At 43.9% G+C, this 17399-nt stretch overlaps 1 protein-coding gene across 1 annotated transcript in view; it reads left to right on the top strand.

Annotated features, from left to right (window-relative positions):
* Positions 1-17399, top strand: part of nrg3b (neuregulin 3b) — a 171377-nt gene that overhangs the window by 136708 nt on the left and 17270 nt on the right. Inside the window, exons 3-5 of the mRNA XM_053414187.1 lie at positions 2558-2631; positions 10726-10752; positions 14529-14631. Of these exons, the coding sequence (XP_053270162.1) occupies positions 2558-2631; positions 10726-10752; positions 14529-14631 (204 nt within the window). The remainder of the gene's footprint in view (positions 1-2557; positions 2632-10725; positions 10753-14528; positions 14632-17399) is intronic.

Below are 17399 nucleotides of genomic sequence, written 5' to 3'. Positions count from 1 at the left end.
GACAGAAATCCATCACTTCCTTCAAGTTAATGAGACGTTTCATTTTTGATCGCCTTTTTAATTGCGTTATTACCTGTGGCTTTAACATCCAGGGGGAAATCGAGAATGGATAAAAACACACCGCCAGCATCTCTGTCTGCTGCATAATGTGAATACAACTTTAATACATCATCTCATCTGTGAGCCTGATTTGAGTTCTGTCAGTATTTAAACTCCCATGATCCCACGCTGCTCCACAAACTAGGTCTAACTATGGGTCTGTTATTAATGTTTCAATTCAGCGACCCCTAAATGCTGGGGTTACATATTCCACGTGTTGTGCTTTGAGCTGGTCTGTCTAAGTGGAGGTGCACTCAGACTGCCACTGCATCACCTAATGTGCGACACATCACTTACGCAGCTCCACCCAACCCCGACAGGAGCAGCTTCCTTTAGAGAGGAGCGAGCAGAGAGAGAGAGAGAATTCACTAACCAGGTGCAAACTGAAAAGGAACGGGCGCCTAATGAAAATGGCGCGGCAGCTGCATTAGCAGTTCCAGCAGCTCCGAGCCCAAATTAGACGGCTGAGTATTTCTATTTGTTTCCATCGGTTGTGTGCGGTGGCTCCACGGAGCAAACAGACGAGCTGATAGACTGATAGACTGAGCCGAGGCAAATTGAGCCGGAAGCTGCAGCTCGAGACCTCAGAAGCAAAAACTGCAAAAGTATGACAACCTATCACAGTTTTCACTCTGATCCCGGACTTTACCAACAACGTGTGATCTCTCCGCTGCTGCTCGGTTTTGTTTCTACATCGCTCACTCGTCGTCGTTGTTGTTGTTGTTGGCGGCGGATTCGTTGTTTGCTTGTTTTTGTTTTTCTTCGTTTTCCTCCGAGCCAAGTTGATTATGACTAAACGGCTCACTTCTTGCCTGCCAATACTGAATCCTGTATGTGGGATCATCGACGCAGGTTAAAATGTAGTGGTCAAATGTTGATGCACAACGTGTGAGTGTAACCCATAGATATATATATAAATTTGTAAAGGGAAATCTTGTACCTATATAGAACATTATTCGTATGTTTTTTGAAAATAACATGTCATAACATTGTCATAACTACATCTCTGACATTTATAACAAACCAAACCGGTTAAAAATTGAGCAAGTTATGGTTATTTAAAAAGTACGTACCACTCCAGCATAATGTTATGGGTGAGCGAGCTGACTGTGGCAAGATGGCCGCCATGTGCAGACGTTCGACGCGGTTGGCCGAGACATCTAGCCTTTATATATATATATCTATGGTGTAACCCCCCCCACACACACACACACACACACGCACACACTCAGTCTATCGCCGGTAAGTCTGATGCCTGACGGAGTCTTAGAGAATATGGACAATTCTGAAGTGTCGCTCACTCATGTACAAGTTTATTCCGAAAGCAGACACATCAAAGCAAATCCTCCGATTGTCTCCCCTGAGCCGTGAAGGAGCAGAGGGACGGATCAGCCCACTGGACGTGGTCACAGGGCGGGAGATAAAGGGGAAGAGAAACCGCTCAATTCTTCTTAGAGAGAGAGAGAGAGAGAGAGAGAGGGCGAGACGAATATTGAGGATTCTGCCAAACTGTGGCTGAGTCCCTAGAATAAAAAAAAGCCTCAAACTGATTGTGGCGTGTTTTATCTTTATTGTTTTGCTGCGACATCCAAGTTTTTTTCGTGACACTTTTTTTCTAATTATCATTGGGAAAATGCCTGATTGTTTAGAAGAATTATCGACCGATTTGACTAATTGGTGTAAATCTGTGGCGAGAGTTCATTCCCCGCCGTCGGTAATGCGATTTGAGAACTCATTATTTTTCCGGCGGCTTTGTGGTTCGACGGTGTCACAGAAAAACACCGATCTGCCACCTCAGAGAGCGTTCACCTGTTTTAATGTTGCCGGCTAATGGCTTCATAAGCATCATAATGTTCAATAACTGATCTTTTTCCTTTTTCGGCAACATACTGAGCCCATATTTCAGATTATTTCCAGTTGGTGTATTGCTGACAGTTGCTGAGGGATTTGCAGGCGTCGAGCGTGCAGGGATATTTATTTGATGATGACAGAAAATATCTGCACTCTGCCAGGACTTTGTTTAGACGAGGCTTCCAACAACGGGAGCGGCTTCCAGTCCCGCTGTAGATCTTGCGCCTGGGCCTGCATCACGCCAAGCACCCCCTCATCCCAGTTTCCCCCAGTCTCTTCCACTGGGACCTGGCATTCCTGTCAGTCATGTGCTATCAGCGGGAGTGCAGGCGCTGCTCGGGCCTTGCCCAACTATCTTCCCCCTTCCTCTCTTTCTTCTCGTCCCACCCCTCTTGACAGTTCCCGTGTATCTCTGTCCGCCACCTCGGTCCTCGGTGAGCACTCCGCCTTCTCCCGGCCATTATGCTCCTTCCACCGACCGGGTTTCAACTCTCCCTTATCTCAAAGTCTCCTCCCGCTGATATTTCATGTTGTATTTTATTGCTGTCTTGCTCGGTTTGTCTCGCTTTTAATCTCAGATCTTCCTTCCTTCTCTTCTGTCCTGCAGGTGCAAGGAGGGCTACCACGGACTGCGCTGTGACCAGTTTGTCCCCAAGACAGACGCCATCCTGTCAGATCCAAGTACGTCCTGTTTTCTGTGTTTCGTCCAGCAGCATTGTTTGTATTGATCCGCCAACACGGAAATTAATTCATAACAAGCACATGCTAAATGGCCTTCGGCGCAGCTCTGATTGTGCTGTGTCAGTGAGATGAATACAAATCAAGCGAGCTCAGCTTCGAATTAATCCTTACACCCCGGCACTGTGTGGCCACAACAGTGCATGGGAACTAATGATGGCAAAGAGAAATCAGAATAATCTCTGGGGGTGTTTTAGGATAATCCTACTACATATGTGCTAGAACTTCTCATCAAAGCATAATGGAGAAACCGGGTGAGTCCAAGAAACCTTCAGCTGCTCTTGAGAATAAAGGAAGGAAAACATTCTTTGACATTTGTTGAGCTCGAGGTAAGAGTCGGCGAACAGGTCCATGTCTATGACGCCTCATTGGGGGGGGGGGGGGGGGGGGATTCCAGATGGATCCTGGAGAGAGAAACTGCAGGGACCGTTGTGAAGATGAGGCAAACCTGGAAATAGGAAAAACCTTAGAAATGTACCCAAACCCTGGAACGCTGCTCTGAGAGGAAACAAGATGGCTCCACACCTCTTCTGTTTGTGTTTTACTTCCTCTTCTGTTTTGGCCTTTTTCCTGTCGGTGTTGCTTTGTTATTCTCAGCGGCGACACCTACCTGCTGCACCGAGTTACTGCAGCTCAGGTGTGAGTCATAGTGATCTCACAGTTGCTGTCCACACGTTAGGAGATTTAATTTTGTCAGACATAGTTGTTAAAACACAGAAGTTCCATGTAAACAGGTTTAATCTTGTATAATTTAGTCGAGTAATTCATTAATAGGACTATAGAAGATTTCAGTTTACTTATCTTTTATTAATATGGAGATTTTAATTTCTTTATCTGATTATGAGCAACACAATAAAAAAAGCATTATTCACTAACTACACACAGTCAGACCGGGTATTATGAGGTTGTGTTTCTTTATCGTCCTGCACACACACACACACACACACACACACACACACACACACACACACACACATACACACACACAGTAGCTGCTGCCCTCGTGCAGATATTAGAACTAAACCGTGTGCGTATCTTTCAGTGAGGTCTTCAATGAGCTCAAGTGAAAAGGAAAGTCTCCACTTTGCCACTGCTCACGAAAGACGATTCCCCCGAAGTCTCAGAATTCCCATGACAGCGCTGTAGTGTAGTTAAAAAAAATAAAGCAGAAGTCAGGAACAAGGGAGAGAAATTGGAGGCCCTGAGCTTTTCCCCACGAGACCGCAGCTTTTACAAATTCACACTGTTTTATGGAGTGACTTGGCTCCTCGGCACCGGGAGTCGGGGAGGAAACTTTACTCCCAGTGCCGTCTGCTTGATGCCATCAGGCCCACTGAGAGTCCGTTAATGGGGTCACAAGCCAGTGTCACAAAGCTCATTTCATGCTCCCTCATGGCACTCAGCTTGCACAACGGGATTTATTTTATCTTCCATAGGCAGACATGGATTTTCCTTGTGTCCAGATCGGGAGATTTTTTTTTCATTTTTACTTTTTCATTGTCCTTTGAGATAAGCTGAATGTTACTTAACGGACACTCGCAGGAACAAATAGATTACAGCACATTTGCTAGGATTTTTTTTTTTTTTATTTTGAAATGCACGAGACGGTAAGCTTCGGAGGGGCAAAATATGAAGACGGGTTTGTTATCGCTTTGAATTCCAAATTTTGTGCAAAATACAGCAGAGAGAAAAGAAGCAGCGGATTAAACCAACAATGCTCTTTGCTGAGGACTATAGACGCTGCGATTCAGGGACATGTATGTTTAGGTGAGGCGCGGTAAGCTACTGTTAGCTTAAAGGTAAGCTCATAAAGCGTTTTGATCAGCATGTGGGGAAAACACAACACTTCAGAGCAGGAGTCTCAGACAGTAGCATTAGCTCCTGAGCTTAAGAGCTTTGTTTGCACTCTGGCTTAGGCTATAATACAGCGTCTGTGTTGTGTCCAAAGAAGTTTTAAGGCGGTGATTTCAAAAAACCTTTTCATCTCGTTCACCCTCTCGAAACAAAGTTACATCTAGTTGCAGACACGTGTGAACGATGAGCCAGAGAGGAACTGTGTGGGGGTCGGTTGAAGTAAAACGATTCGGTTATGTATTTCAAAAAGTTAAAGTTGGAGCAAATTCTGGAAAAGAAATGAATTTAGTGTTTCAGAGCTCTTTTTATTTGTGTCTCAATTATTTATTTTTTTAGATTTGGGGCATTAAATAATTTAAAAAGAAAGAAAACTTACATCAATGAGAAAATAATGGCTATTTCCTGAAAAAAAAATTATATAACAACTTTATTCTCGTAATATTATAACAGTATTCTTTAAATCTCCAGATTTCCCTCTTCAATATGGCCCTAATTCTCCATCTTATGAATATTTCAATCTGAATTTATCTGGTAAAAAGTACAAAATGTGGACGTGCTGTGCTTAGAGCCCAAAATAATAATAATGAAATGACATTTACACAGGTCATAGTATGAATGTGCATATGTACACAATAGTACATTATTATTATCAGGGAGAGTATTTGCTGTTGGTGGAATACTTGATGAGGTACCTCGGGAATGTTGGTATGATACATATATACTGTACACAGTAATAAATTCAGGACACCCCCAGTCACAGATGTTTCATATCATTAGGTACCACACCTTTCCAGAAGGCTCCATATCCACCCGCTGTGTTTACACACTTCATATATATATATATATAGTTTATTTACATACCTGAAAATCAGCAATATGATATGCAGCCATGTCAAAATTGAAAATAGAAATTGCGTGGAAAGGGCTGGACAGTAAAAAAAACATCAATAATAAAGTAATTTTTATCCTTTTTCCCATTTTCAACAGTCTTCAGACTTTAAAGAAATTATAATCTGACATTAATCATGAAAATGTATGATATGAACTGATATGAACATTTTTATCTTGATGTCATTTTTGGCCCCTAAAGCTTTTCATCTAACAGGAGGATTAAGGGGGTTGAAGGCCGGGCGCCAATCTTCAGTGCATGCCCACCTTTACACTTTGCTGTGTTTTCACTTTTTATTATGTTTAACCTGAACCTGAACCCTGCTCGTGCAATGAAAATCCCATTCATATCAGCAGCCGGCTTTGTCAGTGTTCACAGGAACAAGTTGGCATCAGTTAAATACCTGAAAAAAAACGTTATAAATGTCCATTACAGCTCATAACAAGTTTAAGAAATCTCAACTTTTGTGCCTTTAACTCATCCCCCACTTCTCTCAGCGAGACCAAAGTGAAATCCTGACATCTGTGATGCAACTCTGCAAACACATGGTCCCGTATCGCCGCTGCACGCCAGCACCTGTTCCCGTGTTGTGGCTGCAGCCATTCAACCTCCATAAGAGTGAAGTGCGCCCTGGAAGATTTGACAGAGGAACGAAGCCTGTTTTGATCTCTGTTGATACACAGTAATCTAAAATGTACACAGATTACCAGGGATTATCCTGCTTTCAGAAGCCAAGTCATGTAATAACATACACACATGCATGCACACAAACTACAACTGGGATGACCTCCAGTGGAATTCGATTGATTGTGTGTGTATGTGTGTATGTGTGTGTGTGGGAGAGCGGGTTTAGTGATGGTTTGCTCCTTCTGGCTGTTTCTCTGAAGTCACAAATCGTCCATCTCCCCTCGTCCCTTTGTCTTTGTCTCGGTATTGACCGGCCCCGATCGTCTCGTTCGCCCTGTATAGACGTGGAGAGAGAGGCCACAGACGGTTGTGCACCTCTCGAAAGCCCCGGTGACAAAAGCAAAGAGAGGCTCCCTGCCAGGTGCCGCGGCTATACCGCTGTGCGCCCGGCTCTGGAAGGGAGGAGGGGGAGGAGGGAGCTGGGGTACCGCATATTGGCGCACAGCGGGGGGAGTGTCGGGGTCTTTAATTGGAGGCATGGGAGTGCAGGAAGGGCCGCAAGTCCCTTTATACCTGATAATGAACCTCAATGAGTTTCTTCTGTAAAACGCCAGAGAGGTTCAGGCCCCCGCCGCTAATGATGTTCAGCCGGGCCGCTCGAACCTCTGAAGACACTCAGGTGACGTTTGGGAAGACGAGGAAGACGAGGTTTGACGAGGGCTGATGTTCTAAGAGGAGGGAGGCAAGCCTAATTCGAACTGTTCATCTCCGGTAGATATTAAGCCCGGAGTAAGTAGCTCCACAGGATATTGGTTTCAGTCGCACACCAACACGTGCGCAGGCTCCCCAGTTCCCTGCTCACCCAGGTGAAGGAGGGGGGATTAAGGATTTGACTCGCTCCTGCCATTGTCTCCACCACCTGCCAGACTCCCTGCCTGTTAGTCGGGGCCAAAAGCACCTGACACGATGCACGGGTATTCTCCAAAGACGAATCCCGCGGGGCGCATTCCGAATTGCCAGCGCGAGGGATTAGGAGCCTGCACACATTGTGATCGGTGACTGTCTCCAGACAAGGCAGCTCCAGAGGAAGGGGACGTGCATCAGCGGCGTAATGACACCGTCTGCACAGGCCGGGACAGAGAGGGCGATCACAGGGAAAGTGTTGAATGGATAGTACGCATCAGGGAAACATCAGGGAGGTGCTGTGTTTACCTCTCTGGCCTTTGCCGAGTGTCTGTGCCACAGTCGGGGAAAGGTGGACCATATCTGAAGCTGGCACTCAAAACTCCTCCTGGAAGAAAAGCGGAACGTGCAGAGGCCAGAGCTGATTGGCTCTTACCTGTTTGAATCATGACACTGTGAGGTTCCTGTCTGGAGGCTGCGCTTAAACAAAATGAGTGAAATCAACTATGTTCTTATATTTATTTGCAGAAGCAGGAGTTAAACCCTGAGAAAAGAAGCGTCCTCTGTGTCCGTTCTGTCTGTCTCTGTCTTCTTCACGTCTCCAGTAACTCTCGTTTCTCCTCTAGATCAGAATCTATCTCAATCCCGTCAGTTTAGGATGTAATGATTAGTTTAGTGGGACTGAACTCAGTAGAGCACATAACTCCACCGAGGCCCAACAGTCCCCTTGAATGAAAACAACCCTTATAGCTAACGCCTGTGTGGTGGAAAATAAGCATTGACACCTATAAAAACTACTTTTAAATCCACTAGATCTGGATCTATTTGGATTTGAACGGATTTGAACACTAGCAGTTTCCTTCTTATCCCCCCAGCAGCTTCTGATAACTAACAGACAAACAAGGGCAGATGAAAATCACTTATTAAAACACATTTTAAATTATTTCAATCCAGATTTTTATTTCGATCTACATTAAAGTACATACACTTTAATATCAGTCTCTTAAATATGCCTGATTTTGTTTCCCTTCAAGATCGTGTGGATTCCTCATCGGTCCCACATCTGCAAAATGTTTCATGGAAGCGGGTTGAGCAGTTTCTGCGTAATCCTGCGAACTAATAAACTAAACCAACAAAAGTCGTGATTTATAGATGCATCGAATCGACCAATTATCTGAACACAGCAACTGATAAGCAAACATCGATGCACAGTTCCATCCCCATAGGGCCTGAGAGACATCAGAGCTAATTATTCCATACAGGCCGACAGTCCCACATCTGGGCAGAACCAATATTCAATACAGCTCCACATGTGCAGCAAACGGTGGATTCCACATCCGTCTCCTGGAACATCATCTGACCTCGTCCCTTCCTCTCGCTGCTTCTTCTCCGTCTCTCCCACTCTCTCTCTCTCCTGTTGTCTCTGTTAACATCGTCGGGCATGATGAGGCAGCGGCGCTCTCACGTCCTGACTCATCTGCTGCCATACCAACAGGAGATAACTCTTCCTCCTCCTCCTCCTCCTCCTCCTCCTCCTCCTCCTCCTCCTCCTCTTCCTCCTCTGGCCTCGCCTGCTCCTCGTCGCCTTCGTCCGTCTTCTTTGTTCAACATCTTCTTTTGTCCACACGACTTTGACTCCGGCCTCAGTGCATCAACAGTTCTGTCATCAGAACAGAAGATTATATATAACCCCGCCACCTGTTTACATTACAAAATATAAGTTACTGTGTTTAGTTACATTAGATAGTAATCAGAATACAGTTTAGTTACAGGGGGATTCTTTATTTGTGTGTCTGAAGGGGTTTTTATTTTAGTAGAATGTTTAGTGGCACATTATAAGCGTCTCAATCGCCCCCTGGTGGTCAGCTGCAGTGTAGCTAATAAATCCAGCCCCCTCCATGTTAGCAGATGGGACATGGGCCAAACTAAAAAGTCAAATACATGTTAATAAATTTTTCTGTACAAATTGTCATTTTCAGACGTTCTTATCACTTATACATGTTTATTCATACGTGCTCATGTTTACGTATTTGTTTTCATGTGCTCTCTCTCTCTCTCTCTCTCTCTCTCTCTCTCTCTCTCTCTCTCTCTCTCTCTCTCTCTCTCTCTCTCTCACACACACACACACACCTACAAAGTATACATATGCTTAGTCGTGGCACTCAGAGGACCAAATTCCTACTTGTGTTTTGATCAACAATATCATAACTCTACATCTGGGCCTATATCTTTCTTATTCTCATTTTTGAGAATAATAAATATTCATAAAGCAGTTGACATCCGGGCCTGAGGACACGTGTGGTTTGTGAGTTGCTGTGAGACTCCTGAGATTCAACGTATAAATAATCCTGACATCTGTTAATAAGTCCTCGAGGCTCCGGGAGATAATAACGACGCACTAACATTGTGTTTAAGCGAAAAACACGATGACACCTCCATCCTGTTTAAACAAACGTTTGTTCGTTAATTGATTGATTAATTTGTGGATTTCAGACTTTTGCTCTCAGGCACTCTCATCTCATCTCTCCCCTGTTATCTCTGTAAGCACCAAACCCCCCCCCCCCCCTCGACTCATCAGGAAGCCGTCAGAGAAGTCGGCTTTGTGTTTGATGATAATAACGTTCGCTGGGTCTGAATGTTCTCTGGAACTTTACCTGAACTTTCCTTAAGTTTGCAAATGACATCAACTTCTGTAATAAAAATGACATATTTCCTCAAATCACATGCCTTAATAGAGTGGGATAACCCTGAGCAATTACTATAATCCATTCATCCAAGTGTTCAATTGTCTCTTGCCTTTGTGAACCTCGCTCCACTTTACTTTTCTCAAAACCAATAAAGCCACAGCGAGATTCCTCCCTTGAACATGTTTTTTACTCATTTAATTTAATTTTATTTCTATGTTAATGCCATTTTATTTTTTCCATTTTCATGTTTTTTGCGAGTGCACACGCAAAACCACATGTCAAGCGCCTGGCAAGCCCAATTCTATTTAAAAACTCCGACCACCTCTGTCAGGAAAGCAATTACCAGTGAGGGTTTCATTTTAATTTAAATGAGATTACATTACAGTGACATGAAAAGGGGGCACTGTCAAGGAAGGGAAGAACACCAGTGATCCTTTTTCATGTTTCCTCCACGCTGGCACCGGGAGGGGAAGACTTAACTGCATGAAGACAAACTGTGTGTGTGTGTGTGCGTGTGAGAGAGAGAGAGAAGATGTATGTCAAAGCTTGTGTGTGTGTATGTATGTGTGTAAAAGACAAAGACGGTTACACATATGCCTATGGGTCCACGTATCTTCGAGCGACCAGCGCCTGAATATTGAAAAGCCACGCTCGGAGACAGAGGAGAATAATAATTACTGCCAGGCCCCGGGCTTCAGTTGATAGAAAAGCAACATCAGTGACATAAAGCTAAATGATATGTCATTTCTCAACTTTTTATTTTCATCCTTCCTCTAATCCTCTCAGCCGCTCGTATCTTTTGTTGGTTCCCCCCTTTCTTCTTTCAAAGCCACCGCTGGGCCCTGTGTGAATTCAGAAGCATAGCAAAGCATCTGTGGGCTGGCTTGCTTCATTACCTGGTGCAGGGGAGAGAGAGAGCCGTGTCAGAGGAAGTGTCTCTCTCTCTCTCTCCCAAAGGTGAATTTTTTTGTAAGATGGCGGCGCATCATGTTTTAACTCTTCTCTTCTCTTCTCCCTCTCTCTCTCTCTCCATCCTTTGCCTCCCCCTGCCTCTCTTCCGGGCCTTGGACTGAGCAGCGGATGAACTTGGGATCGAGTTCATGGGTAAGACTTTCTTCCTTTTTTCTTTTCCACGGTGCTCGACCATTCATGTGCCTCGTGTCTTGCGAAACACCACACACACACACACACACACACGGAAAACACACAATCCAACACAACAAGGCCGCTCACCTTGGAAAAATTAATGTGGGCCAGTCTCCATGGAAACACCGCGGTGGCGAATTAGGTGCATTCTGGGTGCGTGAGGGAACAGAGCCGTTAGAGAGGAGCTGGGTAATGAGCAGAAAGCAATGAAGTCAGACCCGCTGCATGTCAATGCACGAGTGTGTGTCCGGAACTTCTCTGTTGCGTGTGTTCGTCTTCAGTTTAGCGGCAATTTCATAAAACAATTTTTTTTTGTTCTATGAAATTGTGACTCGAGATTTGTTAAATTTAATCGAAAAAGTTCACTAGTGGAATCAGAGGTAATGGAAATGCAATTCAAACCTCTTTGGGATTCTACTTGATGTTACTTAAGATACCTCCACAGCTCCCAGGTGGTTCAGAAATCTTTAAAAACCAAATTATCCAGCCCTCTGTGTAACACCCTAGCACACTCTCTCTCACACACACACACACACACAAACACATTTTTGTATTTCCTCTTTCCCCGTCTTCTCCCTGCTCGCCGGCTGCCTCTTGTGCACACATGAAAACCAACATCGCATGCTGTGGAGTTTTTTCCATTAGCACGGCTCCGTACGCCGCCGTCACATCACACACTTGCTCCAGGAAATGGAAGAGGAGAGAGGAGTCGCTCCGGAGAGAGGAGCCCGTCTGCACACAGCGCTCCTTCAGCTCACTGATTTTAATCTGAGGACTTAATTAGTTCAGAAAGCCGCTGCAGGTGGGCGGAGGATCGATGGACGCTCGGACACATGACTGACTGACGCGGGGATTCAGTTTTTAGCTCTTGTTTTTTGGGGCTGTGAGCTTTAAGCACTGAGGCTCTCTTGCTTATTCACTGTGCTCCGTTAGGACTCCCCCCCTCCCCCCCCCCCCAACCCCACCACCCTCTGCTTCGATGAATCATTTGAAAGTTGCACTACACAGTGAGTCCAAGAGATTTGTGACTGTCAGAATAAAAGCAGAGCTCTGTTTGAAGTGGGAGATCGAGGAGAGTGCTCCAAATATCATCTTGTATTTTAATTTGGCTGCATTCGTCTTCCACCGAGCAGCTGCAGCTCCGTGTCCCTCTCGTGTCTCCGGCTGCGTCCCCTGTCCCCCGTCCCCTGTCCCCCCAACCCGTTTTGTCATGGATACTTTAGCGTCGGCCTTATTATAGCGTTTTCCCTCACATATAGAATGGCTGCTATGATATGGCTGCCCGTATGGGATGGTCGGGCCCTTATGTCAACACGACACAGCTCAGCCAGCAGAGCCGAGGCTGCTTCCCCAACGAGCTCATGCATCTAATTACAAGAATGCCTCGTAGGCATCAGGCATGAAAGGCCTGTAATGGTTTTATGTACAGACTCCATGTTGGTTTCTCCCCTCGCAGCCGTTCACCAGAGCTTTGTCGACAGCTGTTTTTATGCTCCGATATTTGGAAAAAGCTTAATTATTTTATACCCCCAAAAATATAAAAGGGCAGAGGCTTGTGTCAGGTGATGCCCCACACGATGACGAGGCAGCGGGGGGGGGATGTTTCTCACAGATTTCAAACATGCATTTCACTAATGGGGGAAAAGGCTGCAGGGTTTACATTAGCTCAGATATTCTTCTTATGAGCAAACAGCAGACTTCAGCTGAAACTCCTGCCGTTCATCAGTGGAGTGAAGCTTAAAGCCGATCGCTGCTGCGTCCGTGGCAAACTGTTTTTATTGGCTACATTTGTTTTCATGCTATTCTACCCGACTTCATCGTAATTCAAATAAATATAATTTTAACTAAAGTATTAACAGCTATTCATGTCATTTAATTAAATGTGAAACTAACTTATTATCAATATGTGTTATTATCAGTAAATTTTTTTGTTGGGAAATATATTGACCCTGATATATCTTTATATTTAACAACTTTCTAAAAACATCAAAAGGATCCTGGTTAATAAAAATCTGCACATATTTAGAATTTTTTTAATTAGATATAACAGTGTCAACAATATTTATCTAGTTTTAACAAACAGTTTTAAGCCCTGAATGTTGTTTTACTCCTAAGGAAGAGTTGTGGACAAAAATAAATCTCATTATTATTACAACAACGTCACAAAGTCAGACTATAAAACACAATTACACCTAAACAAGTTAATTACTCACACAGCAGATTGTGCTCTTCAGTGACGATACGCCCGTGAGAAATTACTCCAACTTTCAATCTAATTACAACACATTATTTGTTGCAATAAATTAAAGGTCCAAAATGTGATTGAATGCGTTCAGTGTGTCTCAGTCATTTCTGATCACAGCAACCGGAATATTAACAGCAGCGTGTCACATCTGGCCGCCCCTGCAGCTACTGGATTGAATCTGCTTAAATCAAACTCAGCATAACTTTTTCCCCAGGAGCTGATATATATTTTTTTATATATAACTTATATATATGGGAGTCCAGGATGTGTTCACATGTTATTTTTACCCCCTGCCTGCAGCGTACTAACAGTACAAAGGTTTTCCCTGCAGTTTGAACTCGATTACATCATCTCACCCTTTAAATATGTTGATGCGGCACTGATGTAACGCCGAGGCAGAAGCCGAACAGAGGAATGAAAATGGTGCAAACGCGCCTCACAGTTGCACTGGAGCGTAAACTTTGAGCACAGGCTCCTCGTCGCCGTGGCCTCAAAAACAACCGGAGCTGGAGGAGGTTGATGGACCTGGGCAGACAGGCACGGATGAGGAAGACCTCCCCGGACACTTCTCTGTCCACGGCATCAAAAAAAGCCACAAACAAGCCCTGAAAGGTCACGGGCAGGTTGCTCTCTTCCCTGAGGTCGGCAAGGGGCCGAGATCTGACACACGGGGATTTATTGTTTTTGAGTGTGAGTGAGTGATGTCACGGGTTGTTCGAGGTCGCCGGTGGCAGAGAAGTCTCTCTCCAAACTCAGCGAATCAGTAAGATGTCAAATCGCAGGTTTCAAGATGGACGGTTGCTTTCCCTCGTTTTGACCACTGCACGATTTGCCGTGAGAGTTTTTCTGGGGATAAGCCTTCGCCTGCGCCACGCCACGCGCTGCAGTGAGTAGCACAGGTTCCACCAATCCAGCTGCTCCGTCACACACACACACACACACACACATCAGCCCGGGATCAACTGCTTGTCCCAGCTGCTCGTGACCTTAAGCTTCTGTTGCTGATGTGCAAGGGTTTTGACAAGAAGCTCCGGGAGCATTCGTTTGCTGCTAATTCCCTGTCGCCATCAGTCTCCACATGAGGAACTTGCACGCATGCAAACACACACAAACACACACACACACACACACACACACACACACACACACACACAGTGGACGTGGCCCCCTGCTGGGCCGAGTCAGTCCGCTGGTGTTGCCTGCCGGGTGCGTCTGAACGAAATGATTATCACACTTCAGTTAGCACATGTCACTGAGCCCTGCCCGTGCTCAAACACTGACATGTACTGACAGCAGCATTGGTCCCTTTATGCTAATGCAGATTGTGGGTGGATGTCTTGTGTGTGTGTGTGTGTGTGTGTGTGTACATCCTCCCACCGCTTGTGTGTGTGTGTTTATTCTCCATATATTCCCTTCCTGCTCACTCAGCCCCTGTCCTCTGTGTCAGGGTGGAAACTCAACGGCCTCCACTGTGTTCTCTCCTCCTCAGAGAGCGGTGACACCTACCAGCGGCAGGTGCTGTCCATCTTCAGCATCGCCTCGGGGATCTGTCTGCTCGGAGTGGCGTGCATGGCTCTCTACCGCCGCAACAAGTGAGTGATGCCACCCAGCACCACATTAGTAGAGTGCGCCCCCGGCTGTGCAGGGAGAGCACTTTACTATCGTGGCATGGAGCCCAATGAAGGTCTAAGTGTGAGTCAGCCGGAGGATGTTTTAGCCGCGTCAAAATCTAAATTGTGCAGGAAACATCCGAGACAGATACTCATGTGAGATTGATTTGTAAAGTGGTTTTGTCAGTAAAAGAAGCGCTTCCCGCAAAAATAAAAATACACACAAACGGGGCAAGAGCTCGAAAAAGAAATGTTAGAGCTCCAAATGTGTAAGATCAGTGCCAGGGAAGAAGGGAGAAAAGAAATGGAGACGTAAAAGTAGAGAGGGAAATAAGGAAAGATGAAACATAACAAACGTGGTTTATTTTCAGCCTTGCTGCGTTCTTAATGGTGGAGCTCCGAGGGGTCAGCGGAGCCAGAGTCACGGCTCAATGGTTTCCAGTTAATTTACTGGATTTTAGCCCAAACCCGGAAACCTTGTTAAATCGAATCCTTTGTCCCCTGAAAAAATGTTGTTTGAGTCCTCGGCTTCAGAAAGACGGAATCCTCTCGGTTCTTTCTCCTCTTCAGACGTCGAGAATTAAAATTATATTTGTATCATCACTTCACAGAGGAGTTCGAGACAAGACAGACACTTCTACATTTTGTAAGGACCCATAGAAAACGAGAATCAAAGGGGAAGTTAATTATATGTGGTTATAAAGTTTAGTAATTAGAGGAAGTGGAGTGGCACAATGATGCTGGTGTTTGCCAAATATCCCATCGTTGCTGATTATCATGGGCAAAGAAAAGCAGTGAACATGAACTAATAAGTACTGTAATAAATGTTACTATACTCTATAATGTAGTAAGCTGATCTATGATAACTGGGCCTGGGCTGAATTGAAAGAGTTGCAGCCAACACGAGTATTTTTCTGCTTTCGCTGTTTCCTAATGTGTCGTTTAAGTATTTAAAGTCTGTCGCCCACAGCCCATTAGTTAGTCGCACGTTGTCTCGTTCTTTTTAACAAGTTCAGACGTTTGCCTCCAAATTCTAACATCTCATCACGTCCTCTGCTCGGGAAACGTGTAACAGGCCTCGGCTGCGGAGAGAGTTAAGCAACCTAGTATTTAAAAATGAACATTTAATGGCGAATTAACATTTAATCCAAGAGTCTTAAGCATCAATTAATTTTTAATCTAATCAAAGTTTAATCCAAATGAAGCAACACTCTCAAATTCCGTGTTTAGCAAAGCTCAGAAGTGGAATTTTTACTTTTCTTTCACACACTCGGGTTCAAAAGGGCCTTTTTATGGTTGTGGCTAACGAGTGGAAGTGATTCTATTGGTTAGGTGAAAAGAAGTTAAGCTATTTATGGTGCATGAAGACAGATGCTGTCTCCAGATGCACAAATAAATGCCCCCCCCCCCCCCCCCCAGCCACATGATTGTGACATGTTTTCTTCACTATAGCACACACACATGTCATTTTCCTTTGATTAAAACATGTTTACAACTCAAAACGTTCCTGAATCCTTCGCCCTGTGATGTGAGAATCTAAACTCGTGTCTCCAGTTGTAGTTTTTATGGGAAAATCCTTTATTTTCTCCGGGTTTATCTTCTGACTCTCTCACGTCGGAGGATTATTACAAAGGCATGAAATGGACGTTTCACAGTTGATTGCCTCGATTACGTTTTCCCTCGTGTTATTTCTGAAGCCTTTGTGAGGAAACTCTAACAACCATCAAACGTACAGTCACAGCTCTGGGAGAGAAAAATACCCATAAGTGAGTGTAAAGTGACTGGTTCTCGTTCTGACACTTTTACATTTCAAGACTCAGGATTTATTCTCAAAGATTGACTTTAAAGTGTCAAAGGAAGTTATGAAATCTGTTGTCACATTTCTAACGTGTGTTTGTGACGGGAAATCAATACTGAACGGGTGATTGATCACTTTACTGCGAGGCTCTACAAACATGTGTAAAAGTATAAAGCAGAGTAGAATATATTAGGATAAAAAAGAAAGAGTATAATATAGTGAATAAAAATAAGACGGAGTACAATAGAACAGATTGCAGTGAAGTATAGTAGAGTAGAATATAGTAGATTATAACAAATTCGAGTATAGTAGAGTAGAATATAACAAATTATAGTATAGTAGACTAGAATACAGTAGAATATAACAAATTAGAGTATAGTAGACTAGAATACAGTAGAATATAACAAATTAGAGTATAGTAGACTAGAATATAGTAGAATATAACAAATTAGAGTATAGTAGACTATAATATAGTAGAATATAACAAATTAGAGTATAGTAGACTAGAATATAGTAGAATATAACAAATTAGAGTACAGTAGACTAGAATATAGTAGAATATAAAAGATTAGAGCATAGTAGAGTAGAATAGAACAGATTGCAGTAGAGTATAGTAGAGTCGATTATAGTAGAATATAATATATTAGAGTATAGTAGACTAGAATATAGTAGAATATAACATATTAGAGTATAGTAGAGTAGAATAGGGTAGAATGGAACAGATAAGAGTAGAATATAGTGAAATAGAAGAGAACTGAGTTGACTATGGTAAAATGGAACAACGTAGAGTGGAATTGAGAAGAATATAATATAATAGAGTAAAGTAGAATACAATTGAATAGAGTAGAGAACAATCGAATAGAGTAGAAAAGATTGGAGTACAATTTAATCGAATAGCGTAGAATAGAAAAGATTAGAGTAGAATACAACAGAATGCCTTTTTGTTATTGTG

Source organism: Pleuronectes platessa, chromosome 21 (genome assembly GCF_947347685.1).
Source record: "Pleuronectes platessa chromosome 21, fPlePla1.1, whole genome shotgun sequence".
NCBI classification, from domain to species: domain Eukaryota; kingdom Metazoa; phylum Chordata; class Actinopteri; order Pleuronectiformes; family Pleuronectidae; genus Pleuronectes; species Pleuronectes platessa.
Note: the sequence above shows the minus strand (reverse complement) of the source record. Positions and strands in the feature narration are given on the sequence as shown.